The sequence below is a fragment of the Quercus suber genome, unplaced genomic scaffold (genome assembly GCF_002906115.3).
Source record: "Quercus suber isolate HL8 unplaced genomic scaffold, Cork oak 2.0 scaffold_530, whole genome shotgun sequence".
NCBI classification, from domain to species: domain Eukaryota; kingdom Viridiplantae; phylum Streptophyta; class Magnoliopsida; order Fagales; family Fagaceae; genus Quercus; species Quercus suber.
Window position 1 is genome coordinate 339,042 of NW_027069979.1, and position 20,214 is coordinate 359,255.

The window sequence follows — 20,214 nt, forward strand, 5'->3', positions numbered from 1 at the left end:
CACAAGCCAACTTCCACAAAACGTTCATCGAGTTTTGAGGAAATGTGTGGATGCTGAGAAGGTATTGCTTGCTGCAATCTGTGCATGGAGTGCGCCAGTTGCTGCTGTCAGGACAGCAATTAAAAAAAAAAAAAAAAAACACGTGAGTTTTAAGACCGTTTACGTTAATGATTTGTTGCCGTTAACGTTAACGGCAACAAATGAGACTCTCTCCCTCCAAAACACGTCTGAGTTTTAAGAGAAGACGGCGGTTAACCGTTAACGTTAATGATCTCTCTCTCTGCACGGCAATAAATCAATCTCTCTCTTCAAAACCCCTTCAACGCCTCTCTCTCTCATCCTCCTCCTTCGTTTTCCTCAGAAATTCCAGCCAAATATTGATGGGTATGGCATCCGCATCGGTCGGCGGCGGACAGAAGCATTGTGAGCTTCAATGGAAATTTGTGATTGCAGGTCTAGGCCTGTTAAGATACGTGGATTTCACTGAGGTTGGACTTGGATCCAAACCCAAACCCAAACCCAAACCTCTGTGTTTGGGCATAAATAGCTCGCATTGATACTGATTTTCTTATTTTTGTTTTCCAATTTACAAAATTTATTGTTACTTGCATCTTTTCTTTGTTTAATAATTGATATTCATTTTTCATTCTTAATCAGCGTCAACTCAGATGAAGCTGTGAGCTCAACTAACAGATTGAAAGCTTTTATTTTGGTAGCCTTTTATGGCCCATTGATGAGGTTTGGTTCTTAGTTTTATAACTCTATACCTTTGTTTTTTCTTTTTCTTTTTTTTAAAGATGGTTTGATCAATTTTTGTTTAATAATTGATTTTTTAACTTTTGTTTTCTACGAGTTTCAGCTTAAAAACTGCTGCGATCGAAGTGGTGAGACCAATTTCTGAAGCACTTGTTTACGTACTGAACAGGTTTGGTTTATCCTTCGTTTTTCAAATTTTCAAATTTGATTGTTATTTGCCTTTTAGTTTTCTGCAAGTTTCAACTTAAATTCGGCAGTTAATTTATTGAAGGTTTCAATTTTGGAAGCTTTTTATCACCTATTGAACAGATTTGGGTTCTTGTATAAATACGTTCTTCATGTATGTACTTATATGTGCTTGTATAGCTCATTGAACTTAGGGGCTAGCTTCTGGATATGCATAATTTGGGATTATTTCGATGGGTTAGTAAAGCATATTATTATGTCTATTATATTTATTAATATGTAATTGTTATAATTATTGGTTGAAGTTGAAAGGGAACTTTATATCTATAAAAAAAAAAAAAAGTTGGAAGGTAAGTTTATTGTTAACCATCTGTTTCATGGCTGTATAATTGATTTTTTTTTTTTCTTTTTTTGGGGCTGTCCATTCTCATTTGGGATTTGTTTAACGTGATTTGAGTTTCTAAATTATTGCTCAATTCATGGTATGTTTTTGTAATAGAGTTACAATTTTTTTCTTTTTTGGTTTGATGTAGTTGTTGAAGATTAATTTGTTATTACTTCAAAATTCTTCTAAGGATCTAGGTGTGAAATTCAATTAAAGTAAAAATCATTTGTTTTTGAACGTTTATTTATGTGTCCTGAGGTTAAAACGGTTTTTATTATGGGTTTTTATTTAACAAGTTATTGGTCAATTTTGTATTCAAAGGCAAAACTGCTGTGAATACTATGCTTGAACTTTGTCCTTCATTGGCCACATTAAACACCCAAGATGACTCTAAAGATAGAATTTGTCTCCATACCAAAGGAAGAGTATGCTCAATTCCTAGCTCATCAAAAGCAAGTGCTTCTTCCATTGCTTTCACTCTAGCCTAATCAAGTAGTGCATCCCATTGTCTTTTATGTTCCACCTTTGATCCATGGGTCACTGGAGTCTAATAAAATAAAAAGTAAGATATTTAAGATCTCCTACAAAATCCTAGACTCAACTAAAGTTGCTAAACTACCAAAATATCTTTAATTCATAGGGATTTTAGAACTCATAATTTTGCTCCTAAATACAAAATTGACCATAACTTACTAAATAAAATTTCATATCAAAAACTGTTTTAACCCAAAGACGGACAACTAGACCTTTAAAATCACATGACTTTTACTTCAACTGGACTTCAAGCATGGCCCCAGAAAATAAATCTTGAATATGCAAATTTGTAAAGTAGTAACATTTTAATGTTCCATGGCTGCATCAGATATGTTAGTTTGGAACTGTTGTGTTGCTTTTCTAATTGCTGGGTTGTTGATAGGAGTGTGGGTGATTGTCTTGTGAGAATACTGGTTGTTTGTGGACAGATTGTCAGCCATTGTTTTGGTTACTATATGTTTTCAGTGTTGCTCACAGGAGCCACATCTTATTCACTAGTTTACTTTCAATCTAAAATAACATTAATGGAAGTAGTAAAAAAGGACATATCAATTAAGGAGGTAACCAAAGAGTACGATTTTGGATAAGATAGAATGGTGGAAAAGAAAATATGTGGCCAACTTTCATTAGTCTATCGAGGTTCCCAAGCCAATTCGAAAGTTTTGGGACTAAGGCTTGATTGTTGTTGTTTACATTTCAACATCAATACTGCTGCATGTATGAGGAACAATAAGTCTTGTATCAGACCTGTAGCTTATTGAATGACTCTAATTATTATAAACTAAGTATTGCAGTCACACATATAAAGAGTGAATTTTTAGAATTCTTGATAAGACAAATTTTTAGAAATTATTTCTTGTGCTAAGGGTGAATGAAATACTATTGTTAGTGGCTTGTTCATCTCTTCAAGTTGTATTGCACTCATTTTGGTAGGTTTGGGAGAGAAACCTAATAAATCTGAGGGGATTTCCTTTAGTTTTTTTTTTTTAAGTTAAGTGGATTTTGTGGGATTTTGATTTCCTTGTGTTTGGAAGAAAAAGTAATATTAAAGCTGAAGGATTTCTTGTTTGTGTTTGTGCCAGTGGGGAAGCCTTTGAAGCATTTCAGAAGTATGTTGTCTTCCTCATCGCGCTTCTGTTTACCATAATTGGTTTTAACTTTCGCTCCTCGAACATCTCTCCACTTGAAACGCATTATGCTATCTTCTTGCTTTTCCTTGTGGCTATATTCGTCTACGGCCTTGCATATGTGTTGATAGCGGTACAACCTCGAGACTCTGTGTACCTTTCCAAACTCAGGTTCATCTGTCTAGTTTTTGGAACCATTGCTATTGAGCTACCTGCCTCAATAATCATTTCCCCCTTTTGGCTAGTCATGGTTAATTTATGTTCAGTCCTTATCATAGGGGTAATGTGTTTGTACAAACAAATTTATCAATTTGTTTGTCTGATATATGGCTGGCTCCTACAGATATTCCAATCAGCAGCTTTTCAAGCATTTTTTTCAAGGGAACGAGAAGACAATGACAATATTGTTTAAGTGGTCTTTTAAAAATTTAAAAAAAAAAAAAAAAATTAATCATGAATCTTTATTGAACGTGGCTTGTTGTAGTACTAGATGTAAGCAAGCAAATTTTGAATGTTTTTATAATATATTCAGCGAATGTTTTTATACTTTACTAAAGATCTCGCATCCAACTGCTAAGATAATAAATTTGCAATGCAATTTTTCAAACTTCAAAAACAAGGTTTCTATAGTTTATAAAGGTTGTAGAAAGCAAGACTTTTTTTTTTCCTGTTTCTGTGATGTTGTCAAAAATTCATCTGTTTGTAAAAACAACCGGACAGAAGCCAGAATATTAGGGCACCACATCTGACCCAACCACGGCAGCCATAGAAAAATAATACAAATAGAAAAAACAGTTGCCTAAGCTTCAGACCATAAACATGCATATACAGTCATGATGCCACTTGATAGGATAATGATGCTTGTGATTCCATTCTTTAGTTGAAGGGTCATATCTGGTCTAAGAGTTGAATTGATTGCAGTATCGTTTTGTGTCAAATTCCCAAGAGTCGCATCCTGGTAATACTTTATTGCCCGATCTGTCTTTGCACATAAGCAGTTGCCCTCCTTTTGATTCTGTTAAATCCTGCTCCCTCATAGCATCAAAATGACTTCCCACTGCAGCATTTGCCAATTCTCGATAGATTCTTTCCTAATACCAGCATTGCAATGTGACTGCATATCCTCACCACATTTATCGTGATTTTCCAGTATATCTGATAAAATAACGTTTGAAACCCAATTGAACTAGGGGCCTCTAAAACCCCCATTTGAGAGGGCATTGTCTACCTCTGCTATTGATCAGTGTCTAGGCGCTGCAATGTTTATTTCTTGAAGTTGACCCAATATGTTCTACAGAAATTTAATCTGCCACTCTATAGATTTCACTATATGATCCACCGTTCCTAGTTTTGTTTCTTGTCATATCAAATTGAGAATGAAAACTGATTTTCTCATCAGAATAATTTCAGATATTCACACCTCTGTATACTCCATATACTATTAACAGAGCCTGACCAGCCATTTAAAACGGAATTTGATCAACTATCACGTGTCTGGCACACCTATTACTAATTAACAAAACTGATACAATACAGAAACCACAAGGCATATGTACACGAATGAAATATTAAAGTTTGAGAATCAATTAGATTGTCAAACCTTATATACAAACAGAGACTAATTGCCACAAAAAGTCTAGACCTCTCTAGATTCATCTTTTCATAATAATCCATGTCAACATTTGGAAGTTCAAAGTGGAAAGTGGCTTGGAATGATAAGAAAAAGCTCTAATTTATTAATTCTAAAGAGGGATTTCTTGGTTATCTCCTTTTTCCCATCCAACAAAAGTGAATTATCACATCATTATGCATTACACGAGCATCATATCACTAGACTATTTGATGACTAAAATCAATTGAAAAGTGTATGTGAACTGCCACACCTCTTCATCTTATTACGACTTCTGGCTATGAGCCCACATACAACTCATTTTTGAAGATCATATATGTAAGAAAATGAAGAGTGAGCCTGGAAAGCTCAGACTTCTTGCAATTATCGAGCAAGTTCTCACTTCTTACATGAATTTCTGTCATTACATACTTCATCCTGCAATGAAAACAGAACATCTAACATTAATCAGCACCATATACCCAAATATGCTAATCCCTGCACAGTGGTATACAAACCTTGTTCTTCTTTCGTAATTCCAAAATGTCTTCTAAAGGTGGCCGGCCTGGACAAAAACATATAAGTTTGCATCAAATATTTATAAGTTAAGAATTTGATTGACCAGAGCAAAATCAGATTAGTCATCAATGTGGTTAGTTTTCAAAGCAAGTTTCATGAGCTTCCAGTGAAGCATGTTGCAGGCTCAGTTTGATTTTGAAAATGTGCATAAAGAGAAGTTAAAAAATCGCACAGATATTTTTTCATGGTGCAACTAAATGCAAATGATATCATTTTCTGTTAGTGGACAATATAATGATTATCAAAAGAAATAATTCCTTATCACAACAATTAAAAGAGGCACTGAATCAGGTGTGTGTATCACAAGGCTGGTGCTACTCTATTATAATATGTAATATCCAAGGGGCAAAAATCAGCTATAGCAAGACCTTTTTTTAACTGAAGCAAAGAAGGCACGACTGCCTGAGAACTTTGAAGGGGTCATAACATAAAATTGTTTATGCAATACAAATTTACCTGCGATTTGAAGACGATATTTAGCCCAAACACCATATACAGCATCAGTTATTGTTGCAATCTGTTAAATGCATATTGTTATATTTAGTACAAATAATGATGAGAGGACAAGGGAGCACTATCCACAACCTTATGCGTCTAGAGAATGGTAGCATTTCGATTGAACTACAAGTAAAATTAGGAACAAAGAAACTTACAGGTTCATATTTGGTAATGGCATAAACCCAACCAAGACCAACTTGTTCATATAGTCTTCTAAATGCCTGTAAAGTTGTCATATGCAGGAATGAGAATGTCAGATAAAAAAAGCAGTGGCAGATTAAAGTAACATCTTAACAGAGTTCTTTAGCCATCTTCTTCAAACAGATTGTGTACCAAAAGAATTCCAAACGTGTTCCAGACCATTGACATTTACTATTTGAATTGCAAAGGAGATTGAGAAGGAAATTGGCTTAGAGAGAATCATTGTCCATGTGCCTACAATAGGACCCAATAAACTTTCCATGCAAGCGTTGGTAAAATGACAGAATCATGGAGGTGATCATAGTTCCACATCCTAGGCTGCGCTTTGGCCTCCTTTAGAGTTTAGATATTTGAATAGTTAGTGATTGTCTAGAACACTTATTAGATTCAAAGTTTTACGATCTTGTACTTGTACTAATTGATTCTAGTCATGGAATAGCCTTAGTTGAAGTTTCCAAACCTATTGATCGATGGTGTTTTATTTCCCCCACTATTCTTATATATTCCACAGGTTGGACCACTGTAACACAAGTATATACATATTCACATAGATGACATGCACACATGCATGCTTACTCACATACTCATAGATAAATACAAGATAGTGAATTTATATTTGGTGGAAATTTGGAAATGAAAGTAAAACGTGAAATGAGAAGAGCAGACACTGCAAAAATACAATTATAGGAAAAATGAAAGGGGTAGGAAATGTGGCGTACTTCAACATCAGTGACTACAGTTCCATCAGAGAGGATGGCATGAATCCTTCCCATTACCTAAACAAAAAAATAGAACTTCATCACTGTATTGCAATAAATCTGACACAGAGATGCTCTAAAATTTGTATTGTAGCATACCATTAAGTATTTTACAAAGTTATCATTTACTTTCCTATGGCCAAAGCACAGAGCCACATGATTTCACATGGATTTTTCAGGAAATTTCTAATGATCCATAAGAGCCACACAAAAGAAAAAAGAGTATATTAGCCTGTGAAGTCATATCGGATATGATTAACAGGTAGTGTTACAGTCACTTATATACTTCATTTTCTACTTCTTATCTTATAGATCCTAGCAAGCCCTCTTCGACCAACAAGCCGTGTATACTACAAATTTCAGCATTGTTTGGAACATACAGTTTTGTAGTCTAGGCCTTGATTCTCCTCTGGAAAGTATTCATCAGAACTTATATCAACAAATTTGATCGTACCATAGTCCTTATTCCTCTCCCTGAGCATGTTGACCTGACATATAATGAACTTAAACACATCAAATATTTAAAATGACCAAATTCACAAATTAACACATTTTACACACAAATCAGGTGTGTTCTTGAAGAAATGCAAAAAATTTTACACACAAATCAGGTGTGTTCTTGAAGAAATGCAAAAAACAGGTCCTTGAAGACAGACCTCACGCATGCAAAGCGGGCAATCCCCATCATATAACATTTTAATTGTCCAATTCTGAGGTGATTGTTCTTCATCTTCTTTCTTGGGTGTTAAGGGATCCACAGTAGCCTCGCTTATCGCGCGGATTGGATATTTAAGTCCTGCATAAATTTAAATAGCACAACAACCAACAAAACTTGCTTCAATTCTTAGTGTCACTGATCAAAATTGTTAAATTAGTTTCCACCTAAAATTGGTTCTATTCTATCAAATAATGAAGGAAAAACATTTACAACAACAGTAACAACAAAGTGGGAACTGGCTATTCTACAAACCCTCAACAAACTAATAAGGGTCGGTCACATAAGTTCTTTTTTGCCATTCTATCATGTCCAAAGACATATTCTCTTTAAGAAAAACATTAAAACACCATAAAAAATGAAACCCAAAACTAGGTTTTCAATGAGAATTGCTTTTTATTGTTTCTATACAAACCGAAAGAACCAAGTAAAGTTTGAAAGATGAAAATAGAGAACAGAGATAGAGAGACTCACCACCGGGTTGGTATATAGGAAAAGCTGTGAATCTATGGAGAGCATGTGAAGGAGGGTAATGGAATTTGAGTTTAAGATAGTGAGGAACTGATAGGAGAGATGGGTTTCTGTGTCTTCCTCCAACGTTACAAGCTGTGGCAACAGCTCCTCTCAATGCCATTGCTTCTTTTCTTAAAAATCAGCTCTTGAATTTTGAAGGATTCAGTGTTTGTTTCGTTTCCTTAAATCCAACGTTGGTGATGTTCAATACTGCTTTTTCATACACGTGGCAGTGCGGGCTTCACTCAAAGAATACTTGCCTATTTGGCCTCCAATCGTCCACTCAATACGTTCGGAAAGTAGAATCAAATGTTTTTTTTTTTTTTAAATAAAAATTTTAGATATATGATAAAACTTTGATTTTTGAATTACAATATTTGCTTTACCCACTATTATTAGGATAAAACATCTGAATACTGAATGGGTACGGATTTCCTCCAAACATGTTCGGAGGAAATGCTGCAAATGAGGACGGCTGTCAATTAAATAAGAAGACACTTAAGTTTGAGCTCATGTGCATTTTAAGTGAAGAGCTGTTAACCCTAACGTTAACAGCGTTAAACACACCTCTCACCCACAGCAGCAGCCTCACGCAACTCTCTCATCTCCTCCACCTCTGTTTTCTCAGCAAACTCAGACCGGCAAGAGCTTGTGAGGCGGAATCGACGGCGGCCACATGCAGCAGCCGCCGATCTCACCGGACCAACTGGACAGCCTCTCTCTCTCTCTCTCTCTCTCTCCTCAAACTCCTCAAACCCAATAACTGACAAATCTATCAAATGCCCATTTGCAGAAACTTACAGAAACACCCATTAAAGCTCACATTTTGAAGAAATCTGAGATGGGTATGCACCAAATTGAATGAAATATCACAAAAGCTTCAAACTTTGACAACAAAATTTTAAAAAAAAAAAAAAAAAATCTGAAATGGGTAGTTCGGGTTGTTTAAGAATAAGAATTCTTACACTGTCTTTGAAGCTCCTTTGCCAAGGATTTCATTGTACTGCAACAAACAAAGGAATCTAAAATTCAGACTCAAAAGTAGATATCAATAGAGAGAGAGAGAGAGAGAGAGAGAGAGGTTTTACTCTGCCAGTCGGATCAACTTCAACAAACTCAGAGTAATCTCGTTCAAGATGTGTAAGAACATTCATTCTCCAATTTGCTGAGATCGGCGGCTGCTGCATGTGGCCGCCGTCGATTCCGTCTCACAAGCTCTTGCCTGTCTGAGTTTGCTGAGAAAACAGAGGTGGAGGAGATGAGAGAGAGGCGTGAGGCTGCTGCTGTTGGTGAGTGGTGTGTTTGAGGAGAAAGACTGTGGCTGTTAGCGTTAGGGTTAACAGCTCTTCACTTACAACGCATATGCCAGTAGTATTTATTATTTTGATCAAATTTATAATTTTATTAAAGAACTGGTATGTGAACAATATTTTCAAAATTAATTATAAATAGTTGGTTTTTTTTTTTTTATATATAAGATATAAGTAGTTGGTTGTTATTAAATGTTATGGGTAGATAAAAAATAATTTAAATTGTAAATTCAAATTAGAATTAAGAATAATTTATTATTTATGATTTATTGTAAAAGTGTTGTAAAATATTACAGACGTATTATTTTTTATTTTATTAAGATAAGTAGTAATTTATAGTAATATCAAAGTAAGAAATTATATGTGTTGGATCTCACTCATTAATGGGAAGTTTGTCCACACAAAATTAGAGGGTTTTTTTTTTTTTTTTTTTAGTTTGTGTAATGAAGTGTTAAAATAATAATTAAATTCATGCTCATTTATAAAGAGAGTTGAGAAGAACAAAAGGTGGAAGCAAACTAAGTAGTACGGACTAATTGCCATGAACGAATCCAAAATCCAAGGAAAATATGAACACTTCGCGAATGGGAGGTCATATTACAAACATAAACTAAATGCCATGAACATCTAGAATTCTCTAAACTCAACTTTTCTTAATAATCCAGATCAAGTATTGGAAGTTCACACTAGATAGTGGCTTCGAATGATTATAACAACCAAATGGCTCTAATTTAGAAATTCCAAAGTGAGGTTTCTTCCTCCTTTTTCTTGTCAACAAAAGAAAATTACCACTTCCTTGTGCATATTATAAGAGTGTCAACTGAATATAATTTTTTATGACTAAAATTAATTGAAGAATATAATTGAAGTTAAAATTTACACGTGTTGCTGCACAAATGATATAGCAGCAAGATTGAAAAAGGGTTACAAAATTATATTCTTTCTTGAGGTAAAGAGGCTAATTATTTAAAGAGAACTGCCGCACCTCTTTCTCTTGTTACAAGTTCTAGCTATGAGCTCAAATCAAGCTCATTTTTGAACATCACATATGAAATTAAATGAAGAACAAGCCTGGAAAGCTCTGACCTCTTGCAATTATGAAGCACAAGTTCACATCTTAAGCATATATAATTTATATCATTACATACTTATTCATTTGGAAACAGCTTATTTAGTTTTTTATTGAACATCACATATGGAATCAAATGAAGAACAAGCCTGGGAAGCTCTAATCTCTTGCAATTATGGAGCACAAGTTCACATCTTAAGCATTTATATCATTACATACTTATCCATTTGGGAATAGTTTATTTAGTTTTTTTATTGAAAACATTTTGCTAAAAGTGTACTAAAAATATATTTCTACTTTGAAAAAATGACAGAAAAAAAGTTGAACTTATAAGCTCAAGCCAAATAAACATCTTGTGATCAAAACATAATCCCTAACATATTTTAGCGCCATATACCTCAATTATGGTAATCCCTACAAAATAACACGACCAAATTTTGTTCTTCTTTCATGATTCCAAAATCTCTTCTAAAGGCGGTCGGCTTGGACAAAAACAAATTATAAGTTCCCATCACATATTTATAACTAATAATTATATAGAGCAGCAGAAATATATTAGTAATTAATGTGGTTAGTTTTGAAAGCAAGTCTCATGAGCTTCCTGTTAAAAAAAAATTTGGGCTAGAAGTTTGATAATGAAAATGTGCATAAAGAGTAGTTAAAAAAAAAAAAAGAGAGAGAGAATTGTTCATGGTGCAACTAAATCCAAATGATAAGGTTTTCTGTTGATGGAAAATTTAAAGTTTTATAAATAAAAAAATTTATTGTCATAACAATTAAAATTTCATACCCATAAATCCAGAAAATCGTAGCAACTCAAAAAATTCATACCCATAAACATGCAACCCACCAAGCAAAGAGAAACCCACATTGTCAAACCCATCCCCACCACTATGAAGTGACAACACAAAATTAGCCATCCTACCACCTATCAACCCCAACCAAAAAATCAATTAGCCCCCAACGCAAAATCCAACCATCAATGGATCTCAACCAAGCCTCCAAAACCCATGAAAAGAAAAACCATATTTGACCCAACTTGAAACAAACTTGCACTAATCCTTACTCGACAACCAGCTTGCCACCACCAAAAAATCCAAGTGAGCCCAAGCTCTCCTAGACCTAGGTATTGCGACATTTTATAAAGTGCTAGAATAGAGCTACGTTTTTAAAGCGCTAATATATAGCACGTATGTGGAAAAATATTATATTCTCAACACTTTTATAACAAATTTTAAGTAACATGTGGTTATAAGTTATTTTTATGAAAAAAAGAATAATTTCAATAATAAATTTAAATTAAAACTAATAATAATTTATTATTTATGATTTGTTAAGAAAATGATCTACGCGTTGCACTTCTTTATTCCAGGCAAATTTACACATTTTCGGCTAATGGATTAAAGAAAGTGACGTGAGATAACCCGGACACATGTCTAATTAGGAGAATGTCACCTAGCAGTTGGCACCTTAGAGGTGAAAGACCAAGAAAGTACAGGGCATCAAAGTAAAACAAAAATTCTTCCGCATTTTCATTTTCAATCTCTCTCTCTCTCTCTCTCTCTCTCTCTCTCTCCGAGCTTTGAAGCTTCAGCGTAACCAAAATGGCGTTCTTGCTTAACAAAACCTCCATCGCTTCGCATTTCCGATCTCACTCCCAGGTACTACGCACTTCCTCTCTTCTCGATCCCTTTCCTTCGTCGTTTCAATCCTCTAATTTCTCTCTCTCTCTCTCTCTCTCTCTCTCTCTCTCTCTCTAGAACACAGTGGACGCGCTCTCTCACACGCGCCGCGCTTACCACATCGAACTCGGGGCTCGCGAGAAAGCCGTAAGTCACTCTCTCTCGATTGCTTTCTCACTGTATCTTTATTGTTTGATATCTGTTAGGGTTTATAAACATGCATATCAAATTCATCTAGATTTGGTCGAGTTAGTAGCTCAAACACTGAATCAAACACCTAAAGAATCCTAAATTTGATGCATTTCTGAATTTTAAATTTAAGTAGGCTTGTCTTTGTGAATGAATTGGGTCATTTTATATGGAACCCAGTAAAGTAATGGGTTTTCCTATTTTTTGTGTGTGGTGTTGGTACTAAGCTGCTTAAACTTTGCAGCTCTTGGCAGAGGACCCGGCTCTGAAGCGATTCAAATCCCATAAGAAGAGTGTGAATGCAGTTAAAAGAATGGGAGATGTTCTCACTCTTGTTGTCGTCGCAGGTAAGCGATTCTAAATTTTAAGTATTTTTGAAGAGTATATGGTAGACATGAAGAGTAATGCAAAATGGACATATTGGAACAAAAGTAATTTGTTCAAGTTATCTAATAAAAAGCTTTCATGTTTTAAGAACTTTCCTCAAATCGTTAAATGAATTACAAGGGTTTTTGAAATTATCCATAACCATTTTATATTTTGACAAATCATTATATGTTATTTGCAAGTTATTTATAATTGGTACTCTGAATTATAGCTTGTGATTTATTTCCACTGTATATGTCATTTGTTCTTTTTTAAAAATTATTTTAAATGTGCAAATGCCAATGGCGTGCTCCTAACATAATAGGGTAGAGGGTGAAGTGATCTAGATCAACCGTATGCATGTGAAACTCACCAATAAAAATAAAAATTATCTTAGTCCTAGGAAGCACGGACATGTTATTTGGGATGCTGTAATGGTGTCCCATATGCTGCATCATATTATAATTTTTAAAAAATTGCTTGTCTGTGCATCCTAGTCTTAGTCTATTTTAGTTGCCCAGAATTTTCTAATTTGTCAAACACTAGAAGCATGAAGTGGTAGTGGGGGAAGGTAACATTTTCTCCTAAGAACTCCAAACATTTGAAGGACGTAGGAAGTGTACCAGCTGGTTCTAGCTTCTCTATATTATGATTGTTTCTATTTAATAATTGTTCTGTCCATGGTATGAGAAGGAACTGAACATCCCCTTTCTCCTCCTCTGTATTTTCCCTTATATTGATTGCCAATATGCCCAAGTAATCTGGTAAGATCCAAGTTTGAACTTATTTTTGCATTTGCAATCCTATTCTTTTTCTGTAAGAGCCTACTACATTTGTATAATTACATAGGCAGTTGCGCATTACAAGTTATATAAGCTCCATAGCAAGAAACAGAAAATAGCATTCTCTATTGGTAGCACCATCTAGCATGCTAGATTCCTGCACCTAAGCTAAAAGTTTGTGATATTTTGGCCAATTCCAAATTTAATCCAGTATGGAGTACAAGAGTTAATTACCAATGTGCTTTAACTCAAATGGTATCTCCTGCTCTTATAAGAGCAAGGGGGAGGGGGAGGGGGAGGTCTTGGGTTCTAGACCCATTTGGTGTGTGTCAATTAGCAGTTAAAAAATAAAAATAAAAAAAGGAACGAGAGTAAATCTAGTATGCAATTGATAAAACCTAAATCTGAGACATTGTATTATGAGAATTGTTTTTGTTCAAAAAGTCTAGGGACATCTTTCTACAACTTTTTTCACAACTATTGATATGGCCTATTGTGATTGGTGGATAATAAAAGTGGTACCGGTGGTATACCCAATTGAGAATGATATAGCTTTAATTACAGCCGGCCATTTGTACTTTACAAAAATTATTACTCTTATTTGTTTGACTTTAAACCTTTTGCTGATGAGTTGATGGTTTCATGGTTGTTACTTGTTTGCATTTTTGCCATGATGTGTGTGCGTGTGATGTTTAGAACCTTTAGATTTGCCAAACTTTTTTGGCATGCTTCCTGAAGAATGGATTAAACTGCTAATAAAGCCATATGAATCAACTTTTGTAAACTTGATTTATTATCTTGGGTGGGGAAGCTTGAGAGTTTTTTGGATTATATTTATCTTATTGAACAGTAGAGTTTGAGCAAGCAGCTCGAATCTAAATTCAAGACAATAGGAAGTGTTCTATTCCTTTTATGTAAAATTTTCAGCAGGAAATTTTATGTTATGGTCTGAGTGACCTTTACTCGAGAAAAAAAAAAGGGCCTGAATGACCTTACAAATTATTGTGTGAAGTGGCCAATCTTAAGTGAGAAGGCCCTTTTGACTTGCATCATTTTAAAGAAAAACAAAAAATGGTAAAAGAAACTTTTAGCATCTTTTGCATTGGGGAATTTGCTTCCATCACAATTTCATTTGGTGACTAGACTGATAGATTTAAGCATCTTTTGGATTGGGGAATTTGCTTCTTTCACAATTTCATTTGGTGACTAGACTGATAGAGCTTCTTCTAGGGCCCTCTATTTTGGAAGGTGTAATTCCCTGAAGGATGAGTGAAAAGCAGCACTATGTTGGGAACCTGTCCAAGTGGGGTTTTGCTAAAACTTGGGATTTTTTTGCTGTGGTTTTTTTAAATATTTGCTCTTCTCTTGTGCAGTTCCTAGTGTCCACACACTCGCATGTGCATGCACACAACACCATCCCTGCCTTTTATCGTGCTGAATGGTTGTAGAACCTATTGTATGTTAGTTATAGCACAAAATGACCTATTCTGTCTGAATTCAGTCATGACAAATCAACAACCAACCTTCATCATTGGACAAAATTGATTTTACTTGGCTACTCAAGTCTTTTTTCCTGTTAGCATCAAGCATGGCCATGTTATCTGGCTAGGCTTAGGTTGTCTTCTCTCACTAGTTGTAATTGTCTTTCTTATGGCATTGCCCTTTATAGCTTCAATTTGAACCACATCATTCTCTACCTATGGAGTAGGTTGCAGGAATTACTTATACAATACTCAATATAAAGGGACTGCCTTTTTATAGTGATTTTGAATCAATTTTGTCTGTTTGAGATAAACTATCAATACGGTTGTTTATATTGGGAATGATAAGAGGATATCTGCATATGCTAATTGTTATAAGTAATTGTATTCTTGTTACCTGTTTCTGAAGCTTTCATTCCTATTTGTGATGCATGTATGTTTCAGGTTGCTGCTATGAAATATATGTTAAAGCAGTAATGCGAGAAGAAGCTCGTAAAAAAGCAGGCACTGCAGGTGGAAGTGCATAATGAAGTGTGATAACTCCAGGACTTCTTTACCAAGAAGAAAGTAAAAAAAGAAAAGAAAAGAGAGAAAGAGAGAGAGAGGGGAGAGGGGGGGGGGGGGGGGGGGGGGGGGGGGGGGGGGGGAGGGCAGACACACTTTTGCAAGTTATTGCAAGACGCCACTGCTGCTACACGCACTTAGGCACTTAGGCTAATGCGAATTGATTTTGGTGTATTTCGCCATTTATTTGTTGAAATGTTACAATGGCGACTCTAACGTGATAGCTCTAATTTTTTGTGAAAATATTGTAGACATAATACTTCTCTTTCTAACTCTATAAGAAAATTGTTAAGCATTTAAACTTTCCATGACTGTAGCTTTAGTTGAACATGAACATTAAATAAAGAAACAAATACAAAAGAAAAAAAAATNTCTTCTACATACTCTTCCATGCTTTCAACAACACCATCACAACAAAGAGAAATTAAATGTAACCCCAAAAAAAAAAAAAAAAAAAAAAAAAAAAAAAATCCAAACTTGATCTATGGCTATTTTCTTCTTAAGCTGCAATAAGTTTACTAACATTATAACATGCTGCTTGTACGTGAGCGGGAAATTAAAGTCACTCTGGATATATGCTAATGAAGACCAAATGGAATCTAATCATTATTTAGGCTAGGACAGCCTGCCATAATGAGTATCGTAACAAGAGGTTAATCTTCAAAAGTTTAGACTAATTTGAACTTTGAAAGATTGTTAGTAGTAAGAATTGCTCAAGCTTATCACATGTTACGTCCACGAGTCTCTTTCTTTGTGTTTGATTTCTAATTGTTTGGTTAGAACATCCTAATCACTTCAAATTACATTTTCATGTAAATATTTTGCTTCAACTGGCTGCTACCTGATTGTCTCATTACAAAGTGTTGGAAACTATGTTTCTTTTGTCCTCACTAAAAATGACTTTTTTCCAATTTTTGGTGTGCCCCCAATGAAAGAAAAGAAAAAGGAGAATCACAAATGTTATTGAGGGTGACTAAAAATTGTTTCTTTTTGGCATGGTACCAGATTATACAAAGAGGAGCCCACTGCCCATCAACAGAGACGATGGCTTGTGAGATTAATACTACGTGATGTGGGGTGGTGACTCAGTGTGGTAGATTGAGTACAACTTTCGGCTCAAAAGTCTGCTGTGTTGACTAGAAAAGTTTTCATTGAAAGCAAGGATCTCTAATAAAATTTTCATTTGATAGCAAGCAAGGCCAAGGATTTCTAATATTAATATGGGATCTCCACATTGAAGTTGTGGGGTAGGGACTAGAGACACAAAGTTTTTGGTGAAGTTGTGATTGGAACAAAATTTGTTGAGCACTGATGCTCTATCATTTTTATGGGAAACGATGACAAATTGCCTAAAAATATTGGTTTATGAATTATTTTTAAAAATATTTTATAAGAAAATGATAAAGTAATTAATTTTTCTAACTGTTTTTTTATATTTTCTATGAAAATGATGTTAAAAACTTTCTTAATATAATTTATTAACAATTTCTTTAAATGCATCATTAACATGAAACTTTTTTATTTGACATCTATCTTAGCAGCCAACCAAGCACCAATTTCTTTTCCCAAAAAAAAAAAAAAAAAAAAAAAAAAAAAAAACCAAACATCACTTTAAAAAGAACAATTGGGTGACACTAAATTTAATGATGTTTTTATGAAAGGTTGGTTCTGTATTCTATGTACAGTCATAAAGATAATATAAGAAATGAATGAGCTGTCAATTACTCTTACATTACACGTACAAACCAATTTACAATATAATGGTACATAACTAATTACCAACAGATCATCATCTCAAACGTTAACTTAAAAAAATAAATTAAATGAAAACTTTGTTCACGTATTGATAAAATAGCAAGCCATAGGTGGTGAAAATAAAAGTGATAGGTTCGTATAAAGCAATTATTCACTATTCATACTTTATTTGAGCATTTACATCAAATAATGCAAAATATAAAAATGTATACTCAGTCTCCAAAATCAACCACATCAATCAAGCTAAAATTATGTAAATTTACAAAATTACTATAGTAATTGTGTAAATTTATACTAACACTATTTACTTTGCATATAATTTTTTATTCTTTCTTTATGTAATTTGAGTCTGAAAGAAGAGAGTGGGTAATGATTATTATGTGTGAAGAAAGATAAACAATTAAAAAAAATTAAGAAAGATTGACATTTTAATGCATTATAGAGTAAAATAAATAATCTGATGTGGAGTGTTTTGAAAAGTAAATATGTAAATAAATAAATAAGTAAGTTTTTATGCTAAAATAGTTTTTTTTTTTAAATTCACGAACTGATATAAATACCCTTACTTTAAAAAGTAGTAAAGAAATTGGATAATTTCATACAAAAGCTATTGTTTATTACTCACAAGTTACAACATATCATTTTAAAAATTGTGTAAAAAATTGGTATCCTCAGACAAAGTCTCAGAGAGAGAGAGAGAGAGAGAGAGAGAGAGAGAGAGAGAGAGAGAGAGAGAGAACAAACTTAGGTTACGTTTAGTATTGGCTAAAAAGTATAGTTTTTTTTTTTATTGTTTAACTTATTTTTACTAATATTTATAAATTTCATTATACTTTTTGATATTATTTATAAGTACTACTATATTATTTCAGCTAATTTTTAATTTTATTTACAATACTTTTATTAAAAAAAATTAACTAAATAAATTGTTCTTCAACACACTCTTAAAAAGCGGCGGGAGCTGTTTTAATTTTGAAGAAGTGGGTGGAGTGTGGTTTTTTTTTTTTTTTTTTAATATATTAATGCAAGGAGCATGATTGGAGTTGAGCTGTAAATGGTGCGTACACTGACTCTGGGGAGAATTGTCGAAGAATTTAATAATAATGACAAAATTAAAAATTGAAAATGATTCATCAACTCATCATGAGTTCATGACCAAACACGGAATTTTTGGGGTTCAAACTTCAATAACCCAAAAACAGAATGCCTCTACAGAAATTTATAAATTTTATTTTTTTACTTTATTTTACGTACCTGGACTAGCCTTGAGGTACTATATACTATTACTTTGCTTATCCACTCCATCTGAGGCGCGTTAAGACACTGCATCAACTTGTGCAAAGCCCAATTTTGTTGGCTTTTGAAAAATTTTAATAGCTTTGGTTAATTAATAAAATTTAAGTTTTTACCTTTTCATTTTGTTAACAAAACTTAATTGTACTATGTACTTTTGATGTGATGGTTACTCTAGGGTGTAAGGGCAAGGGTTAGAGTTCAAGTCTCTAAAAGAGAGTTTTACACACATATACATTTAGATTAGACTAGACATACATATACACTTAAATTAAATTAGATTATAGTTTTTATATTAGAGTTTGTTTTCCCAATTAAATTATTGTCCAACTCACTTTGCCTTGCATAGCTGCACCAAAGCACACAAATATGATATTGATTTTCAAATAGATTTAGCGATTCAACTATTAAAGCGACATATTGAATTGGGTGTTAGGTTGAGCTTTTTCAAAACCTCCAAGACTCCACCAACATCAAATATGGTAATACCATACTTTTTAACTTGGATATATTATTCATTTTTCTTTAATCTTACAAAACAAATTTCACAAATATGGAGGTGATAGATTTCGATTGATATACAATAAAGATGATGATGTAAGTGACATTTACATGTGCATTAATCACAGTCTCCCATATTGGAGAAATTATACAGTCCTCACGGTGGACCACGTCATATGTCCACCATTTTAGTAAAAGACTCTCACTTACTTAAAATTACTGAATCAGTATTTAGTTTTTATTTAAAACTCCACAATTTTAAACAAGTGATAGTCTTTTACTAGAATGATGGACCACATCACTTGTCCACCATGAGGACCTTATAATTTTAATAATTTTAAAATTAATAATTTTAATGTATAAATTTTAAAAATTTATGATTTTTTTATCCTTAAAATTTTTTTTTGTGACAACTCTAAATTTTTGTTAGGCCCAACATAACTAAACTTTGGACAAATTTGGCAACAGACTTTGGGTCTATTTGGATACCACTTATTTTGCTAAAACTGAAAACTTATTGCTGAAAGTACTATAGATAAAGGTAAAAATTAGTTGAAATAATACAGTGAGCCTATGAATAGTATCAAAAGTGTAGTGGGGTCCATGAATAATAGCAAAAATAAGCTGAATAGTAAAATAATTTTAATTTTTTATTCTCATCCAAACGCATACTTAGTTGTAAACTAAGGCTACAACTCCATTCAATTTTTTTTTATTAATTGTGAATTTTAACAAATCCACTTTTTAATTACATTTTCTTCTTATATCTTCCATATTTGCAAAATTTTAAGAAAATTAAAGATCAATAGCTATGTCATCAATCAAATGTTTACATTTCAAATTTTTGTAGTCTAAAATTATACATAAAAATAAGTTTATGGATCAAATAGTAAATAACATCCAATTGACATGAAACTTGACATGTGTTTAAAGAATATAGAGAACATGTAATTCAAGATTTGCAAAATATGTAGCAATGTTAATTTGTTTAGCGAGAGTTGTAACCTTGTGCTACAACTTAGTTTGCAGCCAAATTTTGTTCTTAAACTTTAGTCTTCTTAACAATATATTTAGGTCCTTATATAAAATAAAAAATAAAAAAAGTGCAAGAAAAATTTTATTTAACTAAAATTTTAAAAAAGATGTAGTTTGCAACATTAATAATGAGACTTTTATGTAAGTGTTTCAAAATAAGAAAATTCATAGAAGAAAATTGTAAAACTTTATGAGTTTGCATGTGTATTTTTTTTTTTTTTTTTTTTTTTGTCGTTAATCAAAATAAAAAAATAAAAATAAAAAAGAAAAAGAAAAAGGAGGTTACTCTATAGTCTATTGGTAGCATTAATGCATTATTACTAAAA

The 20,214-nt window shown here is 33.3% G+C and overlaps 2 protein-coding genes and 1 long non-coding RNA gene across 7 annotated transcripts; 2 read left to right on the forward strand and 1 right to left on the reverse strand.

The window, feature by feature from the left end:
• The first annotated feature begins 322 nt into the window (after positions 1 to 322).
• LOC112007334 (uncharacterized) lies at positions 323 to 3,548 on the forward strand. The gene is made up of 4 exons (XR_002882461.2): positions 323 to 488; positions 658 to 738; positions 860 to 925; positions 2,944 to 3,548. It is a non-coding gene; the product is annotated as an uncharacterized LOC112007334 (long non-coding RNA).
• Positions 3,549 to 3,771: 223 nt separating this feature from the next.
• LOC112007325 (uncharacterized protein At5g50100, chloroplastic-like) lies at positions 3,772 to 9,217 on the reverse strand. 5 transcript variants are annotated; one of them, XM_065763888.1, is made up of 10 exons: positions 8,950 to 9,217; positions 8,827 to 8,864; positions 7,823 to 8,697; positions 7,290 to 7,429; positions 7,014 to 7,121; positions 6,595 to 6,651; positions 5,830 to 5,895; positions 5,633 to 5,693; positions 5,116 to 5,162; positions 3,772 to 5,035 (listed from the first exon to the last, which is right to left on the reverse strand). In XM_065763888.1, exons 3-10 carry the CDS (start codon positions 7,980 to 7,982, stop codon positions 4,997 to 4,999), a joined length of 678 nt encoding a protein of 225 aa, XP_065619960.1. In that variant the 5' UTR covers positions 7,983 to 8,697; positions 8,827 to 8,864; positions 8,950 to 9,217; the 3' UTR covers positions 3,772 to 4,996. The 5 variants fall into 5 exon arrangements, with proteins under 5 accessions (XP_065619960.1, XP_023896307.1, XP_065619962.1 ...); XM_024040539.2 differs by having other exon boundaries at positions 7,823 to 8,864; XM_065763890.1 differs by lacking the exon at positions 6,595 to 6,651 and having other exon boundaries at positions 7,823 to 8,864.
• A 2,508-nt stretch (positions 9,218 to 11,725) lies between these two features.
• LOC112008205 (succinate dehydrogenase subunit 7A, mitochondrial) lies at positions 11,726 to 15,334 on the forward strand. Its single transcript, XM_024040540.2, has 4 exons — positions 11,726 to 11,901; positions 12,001 to 12,069; positions 12,356 to 12,458; positions 15,185 to 15,334. The coding sequence occupies exons 1-4, from the start codon at positions 11,845 to 11,847 to the stop codon at positions 15,265 to 15,267; spliced, it is 312 nt and encodes a 103-aa protein (XP_023896308.1). The 5' UTR covers positions 11,726 to 11,844; the 3' UTR covers positions 15,268 to 15,334.
• Positions 15,335 to 20,214: the final 4,880 nt, after the last annotated feature.

What these genes read in the sequence shown, in the direction of transcription:
- LOC112007325 (XM_065763888.1), bottom strand. Translation starts at nt 7,982, where the DNA reads ATGGCATTGAGAGGAGCTGTTGCCACAGCTTGTAACGTTGGAGGAAGA. An exon ending in AAGGCCTAGACTACAAAACT is followed by an intron (nt 6,652 to 7,013) that starts GTATGTTCCAAA and finishes TTTTTTGTTTAG; the next exon opens with GTAATGGGAAGGATTCATGC. An exon ending in ATATCGTCTTCAAATCGCAG is followed by an intron (nt 5,163 to 5,632) that starts GTAAATTTGTAT and finishes GTTTTTGTCCAG; the next exon opens with GCCGGCCACCTTTAGAAGAC.
- LOC112008205 (XM_024040540.2), top strand. Translation starts at nt 11,845, where the DNA reads ATGGCGTTCTTGCTTAACAAAACCTCCATCGCTTCGCATTTCCGATCT. An exon ending in ATTTCCGATCTCACTCCCAG is followed by an intron (nt 11,902 to 12,000) that starts GTACTACGCACT and finishes CTCTCTCTCTAG; the next exon opens with AACACAGTGGACGCGCTCTC. An exon ending in CACTCTTGTTGTCGTCGCAG is followed by an intron (nt 12,459 to 15,184) that starts GTAAGCGATTCT and finishes TGTATGTTTCAG; the next exon opens with GTTGCTGCTATGAAATATAT.